Here is a 22646-nt window from a genome sequence, read left to right as displayed (position 1 = left end):
TTCAGCCTTAATTCCTTCTATGTACCCCTCGGGATCATAATTTATGGTTATAGCCACCTTAAGTCAGTAGTTTTTGATCAAGAAATCATGGATCTTCTCCAAATTATTATATCCAATGTTGAATTCTTTGAAGCTAGTGTCTTTGGGGAGATGCTTCCCCTTTCTTTCTGCGATTTGATCCTTATCCACCCACATCATTTGCCATATGAATTCCAAGAATACAAGCCTAGGATATACAAATATTGGTAGCCTATGAGGAGCCTTCTCAAAACCATAGCACCTTATAATTGTGTAGTCATCATAAAAGAAGTCTCCAAAATAATGGCTAAAATCCTCATTTGCATACTATGGATCTTAAGATCTGTAGGCTTTTATTCTTAATACCTTAATTATTTGTTCAGGCAACCTTGTCATCACAACACAACATATTTAAAACCCTTTTTAAAAAATAGTCAAAGAATACACAATAATCCCCAAAGTGAGAGCCCTTGTCCCACACTTGTGTCCATCTTTGAACAGACCATGGTAACCCTGTTTGTAGATCTAGAATTCTAATGTTCAGCTTTGGTGAGCATGTTGACTTATTTTAATACAAAATGAGATGGCACACCAAATAATAGTGCTTGAAGTTCAGTGCAGATGTTTCATCCTTTACCTTCATTAGCCTCTCATGTAACTTGGCTTGGAGAATTGTAGGAAAGTCAAAAATTTCATTGGTGGTTGGGTGTTGAATGGCTACTGCCAGCACCATGTAATCTACAAGCAACAAGGTAAGCCCATAATCTTCTCTAAGGACCTTACATAGGGCATAGTATGTTCTTATAAAATAAGTCTTGAACTTATATAGCGAAAAATGCTCAGTCTTGGAGGGCTGGATATAGCTTGGGGCAAACTTGGACAACTTTCTCAAAAACATAGGTAGATAATCCCTCCTGATTCACCCCTTATTCTTCTCATGCATCCTTAATAATGCATGCGTGTTGATGCCCTTAATGGCTAACCCATCCAGCCCAAATCATTCAGTGATAGCCTTCTGAGAGAGATACCCAAAATAACTCATCCTTGAAGGTTTCCGACAACAAGGCTTAGGGGGTCAAATTTCTTAGTCAATTCTCTTATTAACATTGGTTCAATAAATACATTTTGAACCACTAGCTTTCCTAAGTTCAACATCCAAGGGTTGGATATTGGGCTAGGTTGGTCCCTATTTCCATAAAAGGCATGGAAGACATCCCACCCCCTAAATCCCATAATGGCATCCCTGCATCCATCCTTTGTGTCTCCCCACCTTATCCTAGTTGACTCCAATGAGCTTGAGCTAAGGAATAGGTCTAGCAAATCCTGGCTCAGGACCCAACTTTCTCTGGTCTTCCTCCTAGTTAATTATTCCAATTTAATCACTATTTCCCTCTCTACTTCAACAACTATCTTGGGAGGCTTAGCTGGTGTTATTGGTTCTTCCTGAGGTTGTGGGGTTTCCTCTCCAACACAAGCAAATTCAACCTTCCTTTTGGAGGGCTTCTCTTCTTTGCTTCCCTCTTCTTTGGTGGCTCATCTGCCTTCTCCTTGGGTTCCTCAGTTGTTTTGTCTGCAATTTCTTCCTTTTAAATCACTCGAGGGGTCTATTGAGCAGGTATTTCTTCTGCTAAAGCTTTGACCGCTCCATCCTTCTTTGATTTATTTTTCTTAGGAGTGGGCCTCCTTTATTTTGGGATCGGGCTTCCTCCTCTGTCTCCTCCTCTAAAACCATAATTGCAGCTTTCCTTGCTTCCCTCTTCCTCTTTTCTTGCTTGGGGGGAGCATTGGATTTAGCCTCCTCAGCTTGTACAGGAGTTGGCTCATGGTTTATACCAACAATGGGGGCATCCTGTAATTTCTGCAATGGGGCTATAATTCTCAAAAGGATTCTCTAGGTAATAGTAGGGACACTTGAGCTGGTTCCAACCTCTTGGGTTTTCTCAGCAACAAGGATTGTGGTTTTCTCAATGGGGGAGGGAATAGCTAATGTATCGAGAGTAGGAAATTAAAAAAACCTAGGACTCTAAAAATACCTACAACTCACATGAACAATTAAACCAAATTCACACAGAGGCTGCTCGAATTTTACTTACTAGTTTTCTACTTATGTTTTGATTCCTTAAGAATGCTTGAATTCACATTCTTTTCTCTCTGAATTTTGTCTTCGATTGCCTGAATGCTTGGTGAAGATGAATGTAGCAAAGTTTTTTCTTTTATTGCTACGCCATTAATTCCTTCGTGAAAAGCAAAGTTGTCGTTGGCTTCAAAAGTTTGAATTCCCACCATAGAAAATCAATTGAATGGCCATTATCAATCCATGACTTCTTCTGACCGCTAAGTTGGTGGCCTTGTATTTCCTCTTTGGTCACTTTTTCTTTTTATGTTATAACAATCGCCATGCAAGGCAATAAATGCCATGAATTCATCATATTCTCTTTCGCCGAGCATCCTTTGCAACTGTACTTATCGTTATGGGATAAATTTTCACCATCTTCGGCTTTGTTTTTATCCCAGGGCCCATTTCTTTGATTCTTTTATCTCTCCAGGATAAGAATTGCTTTAAATTTCATTCCTTTCTTATCCCAGAGAAAAGCTTTATGCTTCTTTATTTATTCACAATCATATCCAAAATCTAGCCACCACTACGCCTTGTGTTTCCTCGGGATAATATTTTCACCTTGTCTTCCTTTCCTATTTTTTATCCCAGAGCTTCGAAGGATGCACCTCCCAGCCCCCTAGGATAAGCCTTCTATTATATTTGTTTTTTCCTTTTTATCCCAGGCCTCTTTTCTTTGACCTTCGTAACCCTTTGAGATAAATATTTCATTGCTCATTCACTAATTTTCTTATCCTAGAGCTCGAGTATCTATGTGCATATTCTCACTGAAACTCAAAGTATTGGTTTGTATATACACTCTATTCCTCTGAGATAACTTTTTCTTTGTTCCATCTTGCTTCCTTATCTTGGGACCACATGAAATGCTTTGCTAACCACCACGGGATAATATTTTCTCTGTCCATGGCCTTATATTATTATCCCAGGACCCAACGTTTATTCTGGATAAGTCACCCAGGGCAAAGAAAATCCTCTCTATTTCTTTGTAAAATTATCCCAAGGCCTTTCAAAGTTAACTAGAAACCTCCTCGGGGCAACTTTTCTATAGTGATTTTTCTCTTTGGAAATTGCCTCGGGATAAAACTTTATCTCCTTGTAACTCTTTGTTAGGAGTTATCCCAGGCGGTCTTTGGATGCTCCCTTTTGCTCCCTGGGAGAAATTTGCTTCCTTTGTTTCCACTATTTTTGTTATCCCGGGGGATTCTTTAATGACCCTCATGATACCATGGGGTAATTTTCTATGACTAGCCTCTTTGAAATTTTATCTCGAGGCATATTTCTCCATCCCTTTTTTATCCATGGGGTAAAGATCCCTTCAGTGATGATTTTTATCCCGAAGCACAGACCGCCAAATCTAATTCATTTAAAACTCAAAATAAGAACGTGGGGAAACCTTGAGGGTTTAGGATCATGGTGCGGGGCCAATCCTTAAGCCCCCGTGAACACTTAGACATTAATAAAAGGCCATAACCAAGACAAAGCGTTTTCAAGAGAATCAGTCTGAAAAAAGGTTCAAACACTTAGGGCCGATAAAAGAATGACACAGACCCCTTAACATGGCAACTTAAAACCCAAGAACCACCAATAGCTAGTCAACTTAAAATTAAAATAGCACCCAAAGGGAAAACAAGGACTTTGAAATAAGGAAAAACCCATGTCCTTAAACCCTAAACTCTAGGATTTTCAAAGTTCTTACAAGCTATCCAAGGAGGGAAAAAACTATTCTAATAGTTTCCAAATTGAGGACTAGAGCATTAGTACCTTGGTCCTAGGACCATAGTGTCCAGCACCCTCATCCCCCTCAATGGGGCCGAACATTCAAGAGGAGGAGGGGAACTATCTCTGTAGTGGGAAATGATATTGGTGACTCTATATGACCATTGGAGATCAACCTAATTAGTGAATTGACCTGGAGTCTCTTATATAAAGACATTTGATCAACCTAAGTTCATCCAAGCATCATAAATATTCATTTACTTTCGACCTAAGGCATCCATGAAGTGTTCATCAAGCATTTTTAGGGATCTTCAAGGCTGCATATTCTTCATTAAACCATTAAAGAGCAAAGTTACATCATTCATTTGCAAAAATGTGTGTGGTTAGGGTTTTTTCACGTTCATTCCATTTCATACAACATATACAAGAAGAAAAGCATCATTATTTGTCATTGCAGATCTAGGTATATATTTCTATTATTTATCTTAGAATTTACAATATTTCATTTAAGGTTAATTCCTAAGTCGTTGTTTGACTTGGTAAAACCCCTATTCCCAAACTATTTCCCTTTCTTTATGTGTGTAGGAAGTAGGTACGGATCTACAATATTTAGAATTGACTTTATTTATAGTGACAAACAGATTCCCCTTTGGATGGAGAAAAGTGTAGAGGACCAGTGTGATGGGCATAGTGATCCCAACATATCAAGAGCTCCTTTTGGGAATAGATCCAAACATTCTTACATTTCTTAGATATAGGTTTATGCCTCGATTCGGTGATTGTAGCTAATACTTCATGCATAATTACTTCAATTTCGACACATTTTCCTTAATTTCAATATTTTACAATTCAACTAAAAAAGAGGGAAATAAATTTAAATCTAATGAACCTAATAAGGATTCTCAGCCCTATCCTTATTGATTTGTGGCTAGATCTATTGGGTTTACCCCTTTTAATTTCATGGTCTGTAAGCCTAAAATTAGTAGTTTATACTACATCTAGTGGTGAAAACCCTAATTTTTCACCATTATATTTTGATGAACCTCAATCCTTACACCTTTATTGATGCAGGAGCATCCTCGGTCAATGAGAAAACTTGCACTAACCTAAAACATTTTCCTTTCTTGTTTAGTTCTTTGTGTAGTGTTAGTATTCTTACCAGTATGTACCAGTAGTTGCTTGTCCTTTGTGGCAAATCTTGTTTCCAGTTTCATAGCAGTTTCATGTGGTTGATTCTAGATTTCTACTTCATTTGGGTTCTTCTCTAGTCAGTTATCGCTTCCAGTTAGTTGTTCCTAGGTTCCCGGGATAGTTCTTGGGCTTACCAGTTGGTTTTCCTTCTTTATCGGCATGATTCTTGGCCTGTGGATCCATCTTGGGTCTTGTCTGATGTTCCTTGGTATGTGGCTGACATTCCTGTTGATCAACATCTCTTGGTTGTTTTTATCTAGAAATATTTCTTAAACCTTAGAGTCGACCTAATAACAAGTTTCATTTTCTTGCATTAGTGAATGTAATCTTTTGAGGCCGACCCAAATTTATGTTCCGGTGGGTATAAATATAATGTTATGTAATCATTTGTAGGGGGAAGAGGAAGTATAACTGAGAATAAGGATTGAGATTCACATGTTGTGATGCGGTTGATTATTAGAGTCTCAATTCGATTTTATCAGGCTTGAAGCTTGCATGCAACCGGTTCACTACCAAATGTTTTTTGATGATAAGATGATGATTAACGAATGATTGCCAGAAGTTCTATGACTTGAATATGATCTATTTATATGAATTTGTTATGTTTTCTTTCTTTTTGCTTTGTGTCTCTCTCACTGGATAAGTTGGTTGACTCTTTTCAAGGTTCTTATCGGTTATGGCTGCATCAATTGGTATCAGAGTTGGATATGGACTAGTTGGTGGAAGAATCGTCTGATTCATTCCTTGAGGTAGATAGATCATTGATTGGAGGCAGGCTACGTGTGTGTTCAATAGATCATCAAGGGGAGGCAATTGAAATTGGTAGTTAGAATGCCAGAGTAGAAGGAGAGATGTCGCCAAGGAGAACAAACCCCCGAAGGGTGGAATATATGATGGAAGACTTCAAGAATGAAGTGAGGAAATAAATCCGGAATTCTTTGGTTGGTTTGCGAAGAAACCCTAACTCTGAGGATGAGTATGAAGAATTCGACAAAGAGCTTGAGGGAGCTGAAGGATCAGAAGATGAGAGAGAGGAGAGATTCCTAAGAGTAGTAGCGCAAGCAAGTAAAGTGCATAAAGTTGAGGTTTCTTACTTTTCTGGAACGCTTAATCCGGAGGATCTAATCGATTGGATCAGAGAGTTGGAGGGATACTTTGAGTTTGAGGATGTTCTAGACTCGTAGAGAGTCTGGTTGGCACAAATCAAGTTGAAAGGGAAAGTTGCCTTGTGGTGGAGAGAGTTGCAAAAAGACAGAGTGGAGAATGGTGAATTGAAAATCACTCGGTGGAGATAGATGGTTGCAAGATTGAAGGCCAAGTTCATACTAGGAGACTATGAACTGGAGTTGTTCAAGAAGTTGCACAACCTGAGACAAAGAAGCATGACTATGAAGGAATACACAGGAATTCTAAAAGGTGGTAATTAGATCTTGACATAGAGAGATGGATAGAGAAAAAGTGATGAGATACATCAATGGGCTTGCTTTTAACATTCAATATGAGATGAGTATGTTGAAGGTTTTAACAGTTGAAGAAGCTTACTAGTATGCTTTGAAGGCCAAGGAGAACGTGAGAAGAAGAAAACCGAATATGGGAAAATAAAAATTTAGGATGAATGATAGTATGAAGAAACCGGTTGAAGAAGAGGAGGCAAAACCTAAGTGAAGTAAAGAACCAAAACATAAGACACAAAGGAACGGTAGCAGTAGTACCAGTAGAAAATTTCTTGGCAAATGTTTCAACTGTGGATAAATCGAACATAGATCCTATGAATGTAAGAAAGGAATGTGAAGAAGTTGTGTGGCAAGTGAAGAAACGGATGGTACTGGTTCTAACTGTGCACTGGAGCAAGGAGAAGCCCTTATGTTCAGAAGAAAGGATACTAGATCTACTCAAAGGAGTCTTTTCTAGACTATATGCAAATCAGGTGCTAAGTGTTGCAAGGTCATTGTAGATAGTGGAAGTACTGATTGCATGTGGGAAAAGTGGGTCGATAAAACTCAATATGTGAAAATATTGCTAAATGATTTGTCCACACACACACACGGGACTTCTTGGTGCAAGCTATGGAGTAATAACGTATTACTCAGCTTCCCATATGTCTACACTGATAATTGAGTATGTGAGGAGATGGTTGAGAAGCTTGGGTTGAAGGGGCTTGAGAATCCTTGTTCTTATGAGGTAAGTTGGTTACAAAATGATCAAAATGTAGAGATAAAGGAGTAGTGTTGGGTGAGTTTCAATATTGAAACTTTCAGAGATGAAGTTTTATGTGATATTGTGTGAATGAATATTTGTAATGTCTTGTTAGGAAAACCTTGGCAGTATGATAGAGGAGCTATTTATGAATGTAGAAGAAATCTAGTTACTATTGAAATGTATGGGCATAAGTTCACATTGATTTCTTTCAAGGAGAAAGATAAGGAGGTGGAGAATCTAAGTCCTTAGAAAAGCTACAGGAAACCGATAGTAGAGGTTATACGGGAAGGGCTGACTGGACCTATTACAGAGGTTATACCAGAGTTTTTGAACAAAGATCTGATAGAATCTCTTGCAGAGATTATACCAGAAAAGTAACATGATCTAACAGATGAGTCTGATGGACAGATGGAACCAGATAATAGGGAGCTCATGGTGACAAACTTGATGAAGTCTTCTGGCAGAAGAAATCCTGAGTTGTAGAAGAAAGAAGGAAGTACACAAGGGCAATGTGAAGATCTAAAGAAAAGAAAGAGAAACAAAGAGTGTCAAAGGTTAGAGAAGTCGGTTGAAGCACCGGAAAAGATAGAGCAGAGATTGGCAGATAAAGAAGATGTTTGGATCAGAAATGAGCATGGGATCTTCATTCTGAATATTTTTAGATGTTCATGAGTTGCCTCTCATGGATAATATTTTTCTACCTAGGTTATCTGATGTAGGAGCATCCCTGGTCGATGAGTAATCTTGCATCAACCAAAAAAAAATTCCTTTCTTGTTTAGTTCTTTGTGCAGTTTCAGTATTCTTACCAGTATGTACCAGTAGTTCCTTGTCCTTCCTGGTAGATCTTGTTTGCCATTTCATGAGATTTATAATTCATTTGGGTTCTTCTCTGATCAGTTATCATTTCTAGTTGGTTGTTCCTGGGCTCTCGGGACAGTTCTTGTTCTTACCGGTTGGTTTTCCTTCTTTATCGGTGCAATTCTTGGCATGTGGATCCATTTTGGATCTCGTTCGATGTTCCTTGGGAGGTGGCCAAACTTCTTGCTGATCTGCATCTCTTGGTTTTTTATTTTCTAGAAAGATTTCTTAAATCTTAGGGCCAACCTAATTACATGTTTCATTTTTTTGCGTTGGTGAATGTAATCTTTTCAGGTCGACTGGGATATGTTTTGGTGGGTATAAATATGATGTTATGTAATCATTTGTAGGGGGTAGAGGAAGTAGAACTGAGAATAAGGATTTAGATTTGCATCTTGTGATCTGGTTGATTCTTAGAGTCTCGGTTGGATTTTATCTTGCTTGAAGCCTGCATGTAACCGGTTAACTACCAGATGTTCTTTGATGCTAATCTGATGATTAGCGGATGAGTGCCAAAAGTTATATGACTTGAATATGGTCTATTTATAAGAATTTGTTATGTTTTTTTTTCTTTTTGCATTGTCTCTCTCTCACTGCATAGGTCAGTTGACTCTTTTCAGGGTTCTTATCAATTATGGCTGCATCATTTATTTCTAAGGTTGCAGAAGTTATTGTGTGGTATATTACTTTTGATGGCCAATTTTGTAGTTTTTTTAGCTACCATTCTGTAATCCTTAATCACTTTGAGCATGATAAATTAATTTTGTTAGCCTTCTATCTATTTTATTCACTTTATCATAGTTTGAAAGTTCATAGCAAACAACCCTCTATCTTAGTTATTCAAGAGGGTTTGGTTCTCCTCATCATGAATTGTGCAAAATCTATTTCTCTTCAAAATAACCCTACTCCTAATTCTGAGAAATATTTTGAGAATGTCACTCTTGAGGGTTTCTCAAGTGATTCAAAGGTTAACCCTCAGAGGAGGATATGGGAGTACATTTAGGGAAATGTAAAAAAGGTCCAAAAGGGGTATCTTGACCCACCATAAAACTGTGACTTTGGATGATGAGCACTTTGAGTATACCCATTTAGATGAGTATGTACCTAATTCTATGGCTCCAACAATGATGTTAAGGGTAAAGGTAATTTGGGGGGTCCCTCTCTTATGTCAATGAAAGGGAAGGGGAAAGATTTTCCCCATTCGGCCTGTGGCTCTTCCTACAAAAAGAAAATGAAACAATAAAAGGATAGAAAGACTAAACCTAGTTTGCAATCCCCTATTTCCTAACCACAACCTATTGATGGTATTGAGGAGAGGCTGCACATGGAAATTATTGTGGATATTGGTAATCTCACCCCTTTGAAGAAAGGTTGCTCTAGTAATCATTCTCGGTATATGATTAAGAATGTAAAAGGATGTTACAGACAACCAAAGAGCTTGATTTTTGTGGGTGGTGTCAGAGATTAATGCTTTTAAGGAAAAGGATGCTCAAAATTCAAATGTACACAACATGGATAAAAATTTTGCCACTATTCAAGAGCTAGCTAAGGGAATTAAGGATCTTAAGGAAGAGCATAATTAATACATTAAAGACCTAGAGGATTCCTTTGTTAAAATTTAAGATAAGCTAAGGGTTGTTGTGGCTATGAGCTAGATGGCCATGGAGAATAGTTCTGAAGGACTTAAACAGTTGAATGCCCAATTTTAAGCTATCTAGAATCTCTCTAAAGGGGCATGGATTCCCCTAATGACATTGTTAAATCTATGAGGATGGATACTGCCTATGAGCTAGTTTTTGGTTCTACTTCTGGTCCTTATACTAGGTTTCGTAGCAAGGACACGGTCATAACTCCCATTGATAGTATTGTCCATAATGTGTGAAATATTAATTAAGATTTGATTCAAAAGAATGAAAGTTTCATGAAATATATGTAAAGTATTTGGGTTTTTGTTCCCCTATTTTTGGTGTTCTTGTTTGCTTATGTTCAGTGGTTGGTTAGCAACTATTTTTTGTAATTGGATTGTCTTGTTGCAAAGGGTTTAAGGTCCATTTAAAATGTATTTTCCTCCAATAAAAAATATTTCTTTCTCCTTGATGAGTGACAAAGCAAAGGTAGTGTAAATATTTAATACCAAGAAAATCCATCGTAGGATGTAATGTAGGACTAAAAAAGTTAAATAATTAGGAAAAAGTTTGGTAAGGACAAAGATAATCCATTGGATGTCTTGTTATTCAATGCAACTATTTCTACTACAATCATAGTGATTCGATCTTAGTGAAGAACTCATAGACGATGTGAAAGTGAGTGGGAATAAAATAATGATCTCATTATATAATTGAAAATGTCTCAAAGTATCTTTCCTTCAAAATACAATCTCTAATATAGTCCATATTTGATTTTATGTTGTGCGACATTTGGTATGGTAAAGAAGATTAGGTGAGATAGACATGAAAAATGTTGCATAGGTTTCATCATTCTTTTCACACCATTTATTCTTTAATGTGGTAGCTATTGGTATCTCTTATTATAGAATTATTTATTAATGTAAACAATAAAATGTGAAAGTGTTGAATATTAAATATATATTTATGAATTCTTGTATATTTATCTACAAATTTTATTTTACTTAATCTGTAATTATTTTATAATTTAAAGTGATTTATGATTGTAATATCTAATGGAGCTTGGAGCTTTTGTATAAGTACAAATATTAGCAACTAGTTATGCTATAATTTATTGAAATCACTATCTTCTCAAAAAGATTTATGGCTCAATTCGTATAATTTATATTTTCAATGCTAATTCTTATAATCTACTTTTGCTATGAGAATAGTAATGTTTAATAATTGTAAATGAAGAAAGTGTGCTATTATAAAGGATTCAAAAGTAATAAAAATAAATAAATTTTTAAATAGAAATAACTAAGTATTTATTGTACATAATAAAGATAAGATTAAATGTAAGATTCACATATTACTCAATATTTATAATTAGATGTAGGTATTATTTCTTATTTATAGTTATATTTATGTGAAATATAGTCATACACAAGAAAGCCAAGATGGAAAGTAAACCTCACAAATTATCTTAATTGATTCTATTGTAATTCCAACATGACAAATATATCATTCAACAATCATAAGCCTAAATAAACACATATAGGAACTGAAATTAAGAATTTTGGCATCTTCCTTTTTAGTTTCTTTCTAACATAATCTCAATTGAGGAAAAGTTAGGGCTTAGTACTTAATAGATAGTTTGTAAGGAAGTTAAAGAAGTGAAATAACTTCCTACAATAATCTTGAGAGGAGGGTAATGCAAAACTTTTATAGATCTTTACAATAGTTACATTAACTTAACATAAATAAACATAAAGAGAATGCATACCACAACATAGTGATTTATGTGGGGCAATACCCTTTTGGGAGAAAAACTCTACATTTCAAAAGCTTCTTAATATACCATTCAGAAATAAATAATACATTACAATATAGTTGTAGAGAAAGCTTCTTACAAGAGAATCACCAACGAAGATCTAGAGGCAACTCAACAACTGTCAAATTATCAAATCAATCACAATACTTGGGTATAATACTATGCCCTCATTAAATATGGTTACCTTCTAGAGAAAACAAAGAACACAAAATATCAACTATTAGATCTATGACCCGATGATAAACAACCAAGATTTACAATGATAAATTATGTATAAAATGTGACTTGAGGAGTGGTACCCTCAAAATCCCTTGTCGAGGTGTGCAGCTGCCAAACATCCCTCTACGGTGGCCATCCCCCCATGCCTTGCAAGGGAGGTAGCCCTCTTGAAAAACCCCATGCTCATTTATCATCAACAACCTTTTTTTATTGTGATGTTGATAGACTATTTTAATAGCATAATTATCATAGAATTAATTAAAATGTTAATAATCGTCATAACTAAGTAGCATTATTTATATTGATTAGTTAATTCTTGGAAGTCACTAAGGAAGTAGAAATATATTGGTTGAGGGGTCTAGATTGATTTGTGAGAGATTCTTGTAGTAAATAATGAGCTCACAAGGTCCAACCTCCTTGCAACCCATGTGATATAGAAGGATGTGTCACATTAAAATGTTTACCAAGCACACTAAAATTCATAGGGGATGCTATACCCGACTTATGCAATCTAAAAATTGGAGTTCTTCCCATAGTGTGTTATCTAAGTGGTGGTGTTTTTGTTGTGACCACCAAGGTTCAAACCCTCATTGGACCACTGTTTTCATAGGCTTGAGCCTTCACTGGTCAAATGTTCTATTAGAATTGATCCTTAGCATTGTTATAAAGGGATGGGGTCCCTTATTTGTGACCTCAATGTTTCATTTCTCTAGGTCAAAAGTGGTTCATGTTGAGCCAGAGGGCATGTCATATGAAAGTTACTAGTCACGCTAATTTTTTTACAATACACTTATTTTAATTAAAAAAAAGGGAAGTAGAAATAAATACTACTTGTAATGGTGGGAAAATGATGAGTGATAGATCAAGAGAAAAAATACCCTTTCCCTCAAAGAGAGATGAGAGTTTCACTATTGATTATCCTTCAAGAACTTTTCGCCATTATATTAGGAAGAAGGGGATGAGACAATTCACTAGATTAAATCTCTCCACACAAAGATGGTAGATTGAATTATAAATGAATTAAGAATGTTTAAAGTATGATCCCCCTTTTCCTTGTTTGATTTGGAAAAGAATTTGATTGAATTATGTAGTCGAAAAGTGACAAAGAATTGATTATAACTTGAGATTAAAATATGGGATGAAGATGTACACCTAGATTTGGTAGTAAAATGTCAAGATGAAGTTCCCCTACAAATTTGACCAAAATTTGTTAGGACAATGGTAGGAATGTACATGATCTGCCAAAAAATCGGCGAAATGAAAAAATGGTTTTTTTCCTCCAATGCCAATGAAGCCTGAATCTGAAAGTACGGTTGCACACCTGCAACATGCACACAGAAAAGATAGAAAAATGGGTTGGGATTGGGGGTTTCTCTTTAGGTCAAACCCCAGTTTTTGAATTAACCAAGTAATGAAAGAAAGTACTTGCAAGTAGATGTAAATGAAAGACTTAATTATAAATCACCTCAAGGGAGGTTGTAGTAGAAATTTTGATAGAAGTGCTTGTGTAGAATTGAATGTTGGAATCAATCTCCTCTTCTATGGTTGAATCCTTGACTTGAATGCAACACCTAGCCTTAAAGAGAGACTTGAGAATGCTCAATGCTGGAAAAGAATGCTTGAATACTCTTGAATTCTTGATTGCTTGTACACACTCCAATCTTGTCTAACTTCAACTTATCAAATTTCCACTTATGCAAATGAGAGGATGAATGCACCTTAAATACATGTTTAAAGGATTTGAATTTCATCACGGGCCAACATCAAGAGAGTTTTCCTGCTCATTGCACAACCCAAAATGCATGTTCTAGGAAGGTCCTGCTCCAAAATAGGGTAGGGATAAGGGCACAACACCCCTGTCCTAGTAGGACAAGGGTACCACACCCCATTCCTACCCCTTTCTCTAGGGCAGAGTGCGGACAGAGTGATATGGAGCACAAGGAAGAAGTTGTTTCCATAAGCCAAGCAGTCTTTGATATCTGATCAGGCTAGAGGATTCGAGTTCACATGCATGAGGGCCCTAATGCAGTCATAAATTGCTAGGGTCACAATTTTATGACACTCTATTTAGCCCCCACTTTAGTGGGAGTATAAGCGCATTCCAATACTATCGGTTAAGTATAGGGAAACAAGATTGAAAGACTTTTACCATGTCAAGGAAGCAAGATGCACGAAGCCCCCAATGGACTTAGGATCTTAAGACTTCGATTGAAAAAGTAAAAGGAAAGATCGAGAAGGGGAGAACCATGACTAGAAGTATCAAATTTCCCTTCACTATTAATCATGAAAGAAAAGATACAAAAGATTACAAAGAAAAAATAGTTCACTAAGTAATTCTAAGTATCACAAGGAAAGTATGAGCAGAGTGTATGCCCCTACGTTAAAGCGGTCACATGCACCTTATCGGGAGCAATTTATTTAAGGTAGGATACACCAAAGAGAGAGAGAGAGAGAGAGAGAGAGAGAGAGCATGTTATCGCAATTATTTAACCCCCAATCAAGAAATAAACCCAAGAATAATGAACACAAAACACGAGGTAGTGTTGCTTTCCTTGGGATCAATGTGTTGTATGATAACTCATGTATATCATTTATGTATATGCATATAATAATATTCATTCCCCCAATAAGGACACTACCTTAGAAGAAAGGGAAGAGAGGATGCCTTTTCACTCAACATGAAAGAGGCCAAAAAAAGCTCTCAATGCTTTGCATCGTCCCCAAGTAGACATTAAGGGAACAATAGAAGAACATGGATACACATAGAATAATGGTTACAAAAGTGAAAGAAATGAGAGAGAGAGAAAGAAGATCTACAATGCTAGTATCGCTAATCTAGCATGACATCCGCCTCCTCATCTTGCTGATCACTATTTTGGGAAGGTGAGCAACAGGCTAGAGGAGCGACATCAAGCACAACAGATAGAGATATCACAAGATCCAAAAAAGGACTATGCACATGTTGTAAGTCACTTTGTTCTATTCTAGGAGCTAGGATTAGGGTTTGTGAAAACTCATCTGATAAATGTTTATCCTCATCAACATACTCATATTCACTATCAGAAGCATTAGGAGTTGTATTGTCATTATGAATAACATTTTCACCCACTTCTTCATCAAATTTTAAAGAAAGAGGAGGAAGAACATGAATAGGGGTAAAACCATCACATCTTTGATGCAACTTATGATTTAGAGATATTGGGTGAATATATTTCTTAGGAGAAAAGGGAATCATGTCAACTATTGGAGTCTTAGGAGATTGATTATTTTGAGGGATAACTTCACGAGCTTGACCACAACGTCTTTGTCAGCATTCTTGTACAAAATGATTTCATCGAGTCTTAGTGGAAGGCTGAGAAAGAGGAGGAACACTTGATAAAGTAGGAGTCTTTCTTGCCTTGATAGTTGAAGGTTTAGGTTGAGGTCTTTTTGGTTGAAGAATAGGAGAAGCATGCCTCTTCTCTTGATAGGAGGAAGGAGGTGGAACTGCACCATAAAAAGGAGGAATATTAGGTGTAGGGAGGAGACCAAGTCCATCATGAGGAGGAGGTATAGGTCTAACCTTAGGAGGAATATTGTAGTTCTCCTTAAGAGAAGGTAAAGTCACATCCATAGGAGTAGGTGGACAATTTTCCTTAGGAGGGAGATTAGTTCTATCCAAGAGGGGAAGAACCTCACGATGAAGAATGATAGGAATGTCAAGTGTTGGCAATATAGGTTGACTTAAGGATAATATCATATCACTCTTTCATTTTTTAGAAGATTGAAAAAGAGCATCGCTCCTTGATGGAAGAGATTGAAATTGTTGAGGTTAAAAGAGATCAATAGGAACACGAGGGCTTCTTTCAGATGGATGAAATAAGCTATGATTCATAGTTATGATTTCTCCATTGTGAGGAAATTTTAGACACTTGTGGATTGGAGAAGCAATAGCCTTCATAGAAGATAGCCATGGATAGCCCTCACTCAAAATTTCTTAGAAGAAGGTATGATAACAAAGTCAACATCCATGGATTTAGCATGAACTTCAACAAAAAGGGTGATAGAACCAATGGTAGGATAAGAGAAGCCATCAAATAACTTCACAACCACATTAGAAGCATCATAGAGTTCTTTATGCAATTTTAAAGTGAAACGATACTCTTCAGTTATGACATTAACCAAGCAAGAGGGATAAATCAGGGCACCACAACAAGGGATATCCTTAACCTTTGCAACTATGTATAAAGGGCCATCGAGTGCTCGAATGGTCTCACTAGGGTCAAATGTAATACAAGGATCCTTAGGCATATCTTGTGTTTCTACCTTATTAACCAAGTTTGGAGCCATATAGGTGAAGTCTTCTGAAGTGAGAGAATTAGGCACAATCTCAATAACATTAGATGTATGAGATGGCAAGGGATTAGTGAAAATATTAAGATTTTGATTAGGAGGAGAAATTGGTTTATTCCCTTTATCATTCACACCTACCATGGGTATATTATTATTTTCAATCAAGTCTTGAACCTTATTTTTTAATGCAAAATATTTTTCAGTATCATGACCAGGGTGACAATGATATTGGCAAAAGGAATTGTTATCAAAATAGGGAGATGTGAGTTTGGAAGGATCAATTTATTTTATAGGAGGAAGTTTGATAAAATTTCTATGCAATAGCTGAGACATAATACTATGTAAAGATTCATGCAAAGGATTAAACTACCTTTCTCTTTGGAAAAATTTAGAAATAGAAGGCACACCTTTTGTAGCTTTCACATGGTTGTTGTTAATTGATCATTGAACTTGATGAATCTTTTTGTTGGTTTGAACTTCACAAATGGTTGTTGAAAACTCTCCCCCTTATCACTCAGAGCCATAGGAGTGGATTGCTCATTTGTCTCACAACTAGTTGAAAATTGTGGAGTGTTGCTCACAACTGCGGAAAGGAAGTAAACTCAGACAAAATAAGCTTTTCCTTGATATTTTTTTGTAAATTAGAAATGAAAATTCTTTGAATATCATTATTAGGAACATGAAAAGAAATTTAATCACACAAATTCTTATATCTACCAATGAAATCAACCACTTTTTCTTTAACACCTTATTTACAATGCATTAAATAAGTCAAAGTGATTTTAGGACCAATGTTGTTTTGAAATTACTCGATGAAAGCATTTGCCAATTGTTGAAAAGAAGTGATAGAATAACAAGGCAAAGAGCAATACCATTGTAAGGCCTTATCTCTTAGTGTTCTTGTAAATAATTTTGCAAGAAATCGTTGATCATAAGCAAAATCAGTACACAAGGTTTAGAATACTTTGACATGCATAAGAGGATCACCTTTTCCATTATAGAGTTCTAATTGAGGGATCTCCACATGTTTAGGTGGTACAACTTTAACAATATCAAGAGAAAGTGGGCTCGCAACATCAAAGGTGGGTACAATAAACTTGGATTGACTCATGCAAGCAACTTGTTGTTGTAAGGAAGACACAGTTTAAGCAAGATTGTTGATTGTCATTTTGATGGACGAATTGATATTAGACATAGGTGATTGAGAAGGTGGTATGATGTTGTTGAAAGAAGGCATGGACTGAGAATAAGGTGGTGGGACATTATGAAAAGTAGGCATGGGTGATGATTGTGTAGGAAAAGGGACACTTAAAGGAGGAATAAAGTTGTAAAAGGAGTTGCCTCCTTTTGTCACACTGATTTGTTGAGGAATAATAGGAATACTCATGGAAGTCATAGGTAATGATGGAGGATTAAATAAAGAAGAGGGATTACCCCCATGACCTATCATTGTAGGAATGACATTTTGAGTTGAAGTAGCCATGATGTTGGATGTGAAAATAGGAATACAAGTCATAGGATTATTCAAAGGAATATAAGAATTGACTTGTGTTGAAGGTCGTGAGTAACCTAGGGTTTTGGCACAACTCTTGATAGGCATGACATTAGAACCAAAAATATGTGTGATGCCACACAATATATAAGTTTCATTCTTATCACTTTCAAGCATGCATTTAAGACCTTCAATTAATGGAAGAGATTCACTATTAGGGTATTCTTGAGACATCCATTGTTGAAAACTATCAAATTGATTATCCAATGTGGAAAGTTGATCTAAAAAACCCTAGTTAAATTTTATTCTCCATCATGGGATCCATCAATGGGGTGAATAGGCACATGATTAAGATGCAAAGAATTAGCATGATCCTCATTAAATAAGTCACCCAAATTAGGCTCCATCTCCTTGGTAGTTAAACCTTGGGAAGAATTTATTCTATTGCTTCATCTAACAGGGATAAGATAGGTAGGACTAATACTGGTAAGACTTGTCACTAGAGGGAAAATTTCAATTTTGAACTGTGGAACAAAGCTTACAAAATTTAGTAATGCAAAATTCAAAAAAAGAATGATTACACAATTTGAACTTTGTTGGGGGAATAGGATGACACAATTTCCAAAAGGGAAAGGAAATTAGAATTTTAAAAATTGGGCCAAGGGAATACCACTTAATTTTAAAATTAGAATTTTTAAAATTAGGGCAAACTATAATTAACCTCTTAATTTTAAAAAATTTCTTGAAATTTGAAATGTTGAATTTTGAAGGTATTTCCAATTCTAGAGGGACATAAAATAGATAAAAGAAGCCAATCTTCCAAATTTAGGCTAGTAAATACAATCATAACAGTTTCTCAAAATTTCGGGAAAAAAGCCAAGGTGGTGGGAACGCACATGGTCCGACCAACTAGCCAACTTTTTTCAAAAATTTTCAGGAATGGATATTATGATGATTTTAAAGCTAACCCCCCAAAAATGGCAAATTTTATGATCTCTAGATGGGCGAAATGAAGGCACAAAGGTGAAAATAGGACCCTATTAGGGTTTTGAGGAAAAAGAAGAATTGAATTGCAATTTTGTAAAAGGTCAAGCCTAATGGATAGGGACACCTTGGAAAATGTTTAGAGATCTGAATATAAATGAAATTGATTTTAAATTCAACCAAAATCCAATTAATTTTAAAAATTAGGGTTTGATAACCTAACCACTTAATTTTGAGATTTGAATTTTGGGAAAAAGAGGGGGAAATTGAAATTTTGAATTGTATAATTGAAGACAAATTTGAGAACAATCAGAAATTTGAAAATTAAAAGGAAATTCAATTTTTGCACAAGTTCAAGATGATTTTTGAAAATTAGGGTTTTAACTAGTAACCTCTTAATTTTGTAAATTTTAATTGCAACTTGAACAAGACAAAGAGGAAATTGAATTTGATAAACAAAGCAATTTTCAGATCTAAGATAACCACAAGCAATTTTTACAAATCACAAGTTCAATTTTAAATTTAAAAACTAGGCTTCTGAATGATTTAACCACTAAACTTGCAGAAAGTTGAAACTTGTAAATGAAAAATATGCAATGTTGTTCAAAGGAAAGCATGCAAGACGTCGGGTTCACCAAAATGTAATGGTGGGAAAATGATGAGTGATAGATCAAGAGGAAAACTACCTTTTCCCTCAAAGAGAGATGAGAGTTTCATTATTTATTATCCTTCAAGCACTTTTCACAATTACATTAGGAAGAAGGGGATGCGATAATTTACTAGATTCAATCTCTCCACACAAATATGATAAATTGAATTCTAAATGAATTGAGAATGTTAGGATGATCCCCCTTTTCCTTATTTGATTTGGAAATAAATTTGATTGAATTATGTACTACAAAAGTGACAAAGAATCAATTATAACTTGAGATCAGAATATGGGATGAAGCTGTGCACCTGGATCTGGCAGTAAAATGTCGAGACGAAGTCACCCTGTGAATTTGATGAAAAGTTGGCAGGACTATGGTGGGAATGTACACGGTCCTCCAAAAAATCCCGAAATGAAAAAGATATTTTTCCACCTTTGCAAATGGAGCCTGAATCCGAAAGTACAGCTATGCACTTGCAACCTACACACGTAAAAGAGAAGAAAATGAGTTGGGATTGGGGTTTTGCCTTTAGGTCAAACCCCAGTTTTAGAATTAACCAAGTAATGAAAGAAAGTACTTGCAAGTAGATGTAAATGAAAGACTAAATTGTAAATCACCTCAAGGGAGATTGTAGTAAATTTTTTTATAGATGTGCTTGTGCAGAATTGAATGTTGGAGTCAATATCCTCTTCAATGGTTGAATCCTTGACTTGAATGCAACACCTAGCCTTGAAGGGAGACTTGAGAATGCTCAATGCTGGAAAAGAATGCTTGAATGCTCTTGAATGCTTGATCGCTTGTACATACTCCAATATTATCCAACTTCAACTTATGAAATTTCCACTTATGCAAATGAGAGGAAGAATGCCCCTTAAATACATTTTTGAAGGATTTAAATTTCGTCACGAGCCGACATTGGGAGAGTTTTCCCGCTCATTGTACAACCAACAATGTATTTTCTAGGAAGGTCCTGCCCCAAAATAGGGCAGGGACAGGGGCGCCATGCCCCTATCTTAGGAGGAAAAGAGCGGCATGCCCCTGTCCAAGGGGGGACAGGGGTGCCATGCCCCTGTCCTACCCCTTTCTCCAGGGCAGAGTGTAGACAGAGTGATGTGGAGGCCAAGGAAGAAGTTGTTTCCACAAGTCGAGCAGTCTTGGTCTCCAATCAGGCTAGAGGATTCGAATTTGCATGCATGAGGACCTTAATGCAATCATAAATTGCTAGGGTCACAATTTTATGACACTACAGTACTATAAAATATTATTAAGATTATTTGTAAAGGAGATCTCTTCAATAATTTTATAATTTATTTTAGTGATGAATCTCTTCAAACATTTTATCTTTTCAATATTTATGTGAAGCAATTTATAAAAATTGTGATACCCATGAAATAAAAAACATGAACATTAACATTGATTTTTTTGTAACTAACTCATTTTGAAATTGTGAAAAATAAAACTCATCAAATTTAATCACACATAGCTAAGAACTATTTTCTACCATGCTCAAATAAATAATTTCTAGCCTTATATACATATTTCATATATGTTCTTTATAATAAGTTTTACACATATTAATGACATATACAAATAAGGAAATAAACACACTTTGATTAGTAATGATTAGAATCATATGGATTATAATTGTGGGCAAGCACAAATGTATTGTGGGAGAGTGGCATTGTTCTTATCTTCAAATCAAGTTCATGATTCCATTAGACCAAACTTGAATTTTATAATTACCAAATGAACCCTCCATTGTAATTCAATTGAACAAGTCATAACAATAAAAAGTTTTAATTATTTGAAAATATAATTTTGTCTATACTATACAAACTTTTGAGATATTAATAATTAACAGATATGACATCTTTATATCTATTCTTACGCAGAATATAATCATGCACAACAAATCATTGAGATCAAATTAAACTTCATAAATTACTTATACTTATTAAGAGCAAAATTTTATTTGTTAAGAACCGTAAATCATAGATGTTTAGATATTTTATTGCGGTATGCTAAAATATCCATTCAAATGGTCATGGTTGGTTTTTTTATTATGTCTATAGGTATTCTACAATGGAGCACGGGGTCTATAAAAATATGAAAAACAAAAATTAGAAAATAAAAATTGAATTTGATTTGTTTTCAATTGTCTTAATAATAAAATTATTTGAAAAAGAAAGAAGGGGAACACAGAACCCAAATGCAATGGTTGTTGGCTGGGAGCACAGATAAAGTACAGCTGACCGAGGTTGAAGCCACGGCCTGGCTTCCCAGTAATGCCCTCCTTTCCACCAAGGAAGGAAAAAAAATCAGAAACATGTACCTATGTAAAAATAAAATCAAGCAATTGTAGAAAGTTGCTAATTGTAAGATAGAAATAAAAGCACTTTTGAAACCTGTTTCAAAAAAATTACACCTCTTTTAAATTTATACTTGCCATAGCGGTTCCCACAACAGCTTTGGATCCTCCTCACACATGCTATATTGACTATGTTGTGAGGGGGAATACAAAACATTTCCAGCATCATCACCTCCAATGGTGAGAGGGTATACGGGCTTGTCATTTGTAAAACGCATATTCAGGAGCTCTGCTTGCGTGGCTGCCAACTGGGACTCCAAATCTGCAATCCGCTTCTGCAGTTGTTGGGTTGCTCTTGTACACCCATAAACAGGGTCCTCCACTCTGGCTTTTGCTTCATACACCAAACTATTTGCTGCATCTGCTCTTTGCTCAGGATTAACATCCTACAACAATACCACATCAAAACCATTAATATAATCATCCCACTAATTAAAACCTAAAAGCACTATAAACTTTCTCTTAATCTGATGGGCAAATGGTTGTAGCGAATAGCTACAACTCTAAACAACTGTGAAGCTACAAGAATCAAATTTATTGCGGAGAAACTCAAATCCAATGTATTGGGCCTGGGTACGTTACTTTAAGCAATTTGGCAACACGGCTAATTCCATAGACCTGATGCACAATCGCAAACCTTTGAAGGTCGTCCGGAGGAAAATGAGGAGCCAGCAGACATTCAGCTGAGCATTTTTTGCGCTGGTGTCGACAAGCTGCGCAGGCCGAATGTGCCATCTTTCATTTTGACATTCCCGAACACTATGCAGCTGCAGCTTTTATAATTACATACAACTCAAAATACCCAGGAGGAATGCGTTTACTCTGTTTTTTGGTTCCTTTTTCCTAATTGACTTAGAACACGGGGGTGGCGAGTGATTTCACATCCCCAGTGAAAACACGAGAATATTTTACGATGTTATTCAAAGGGACCGGCGCTAATATCGCACTCAGTAGTAGTTTTGGACGTTACTTGTGGACAATCATCCACCGCAGGTGAACATGTAAAGCGTTTTCCGCGTGGCGATGTTTGTTTCAATGTGGCGGGTCTTGTTGAAACATTGGAA

The 22646-nt window shown here is 36.0% G+C and overlaps 1 protein-coding gene across 1 annotated transcript; it reads right to left on the bottom strand.

Moving 5' to 3' along the window:
* Positions 1–21291: 21291 nt before the first annotated feature.
* Positions 21292–22317, bottom strand: LOC131043917 (LOB domain-containing protein 24-like). The gene is made up of 4 exons (XM_057977150.1): positions 22165–22317; positions 21657–21968; positions 21461–21546; positions 21292–21310 (listed from the first exon to the last, which is right to left on the bottom strand). The coding sequence occupies exons 1-4, from the start codon at positions 22315–22317 to the stop codon at positions 21292–21294; spliced, it is 570 nt and encodes a 189-aa protein (XP_057833133.1).
* Positions 22318–22646: the final 329 nt, after the last annotated feature.

This window comes from Cryptomeria japonica, chromosome 9 (assembly GCF_030272615.1).
Source record: "Cryptomeria japonica chromosome 9, Sugi_1.0, whole genome shotgun sequence".
In the NCBI taxonomy this organism is placed as follows: Eukaryota; Viridiplantae; Streptophyta; class Pinopsida; order Cupressales; family Cupressaceae; genus Cryptomeria; species Cryptomeria japonica.
The sequence above is the reverse complement of the archived record's forward strand: the minus strand, read 5'-3'. Positions and strand labels throughout refer to the sequence as shown.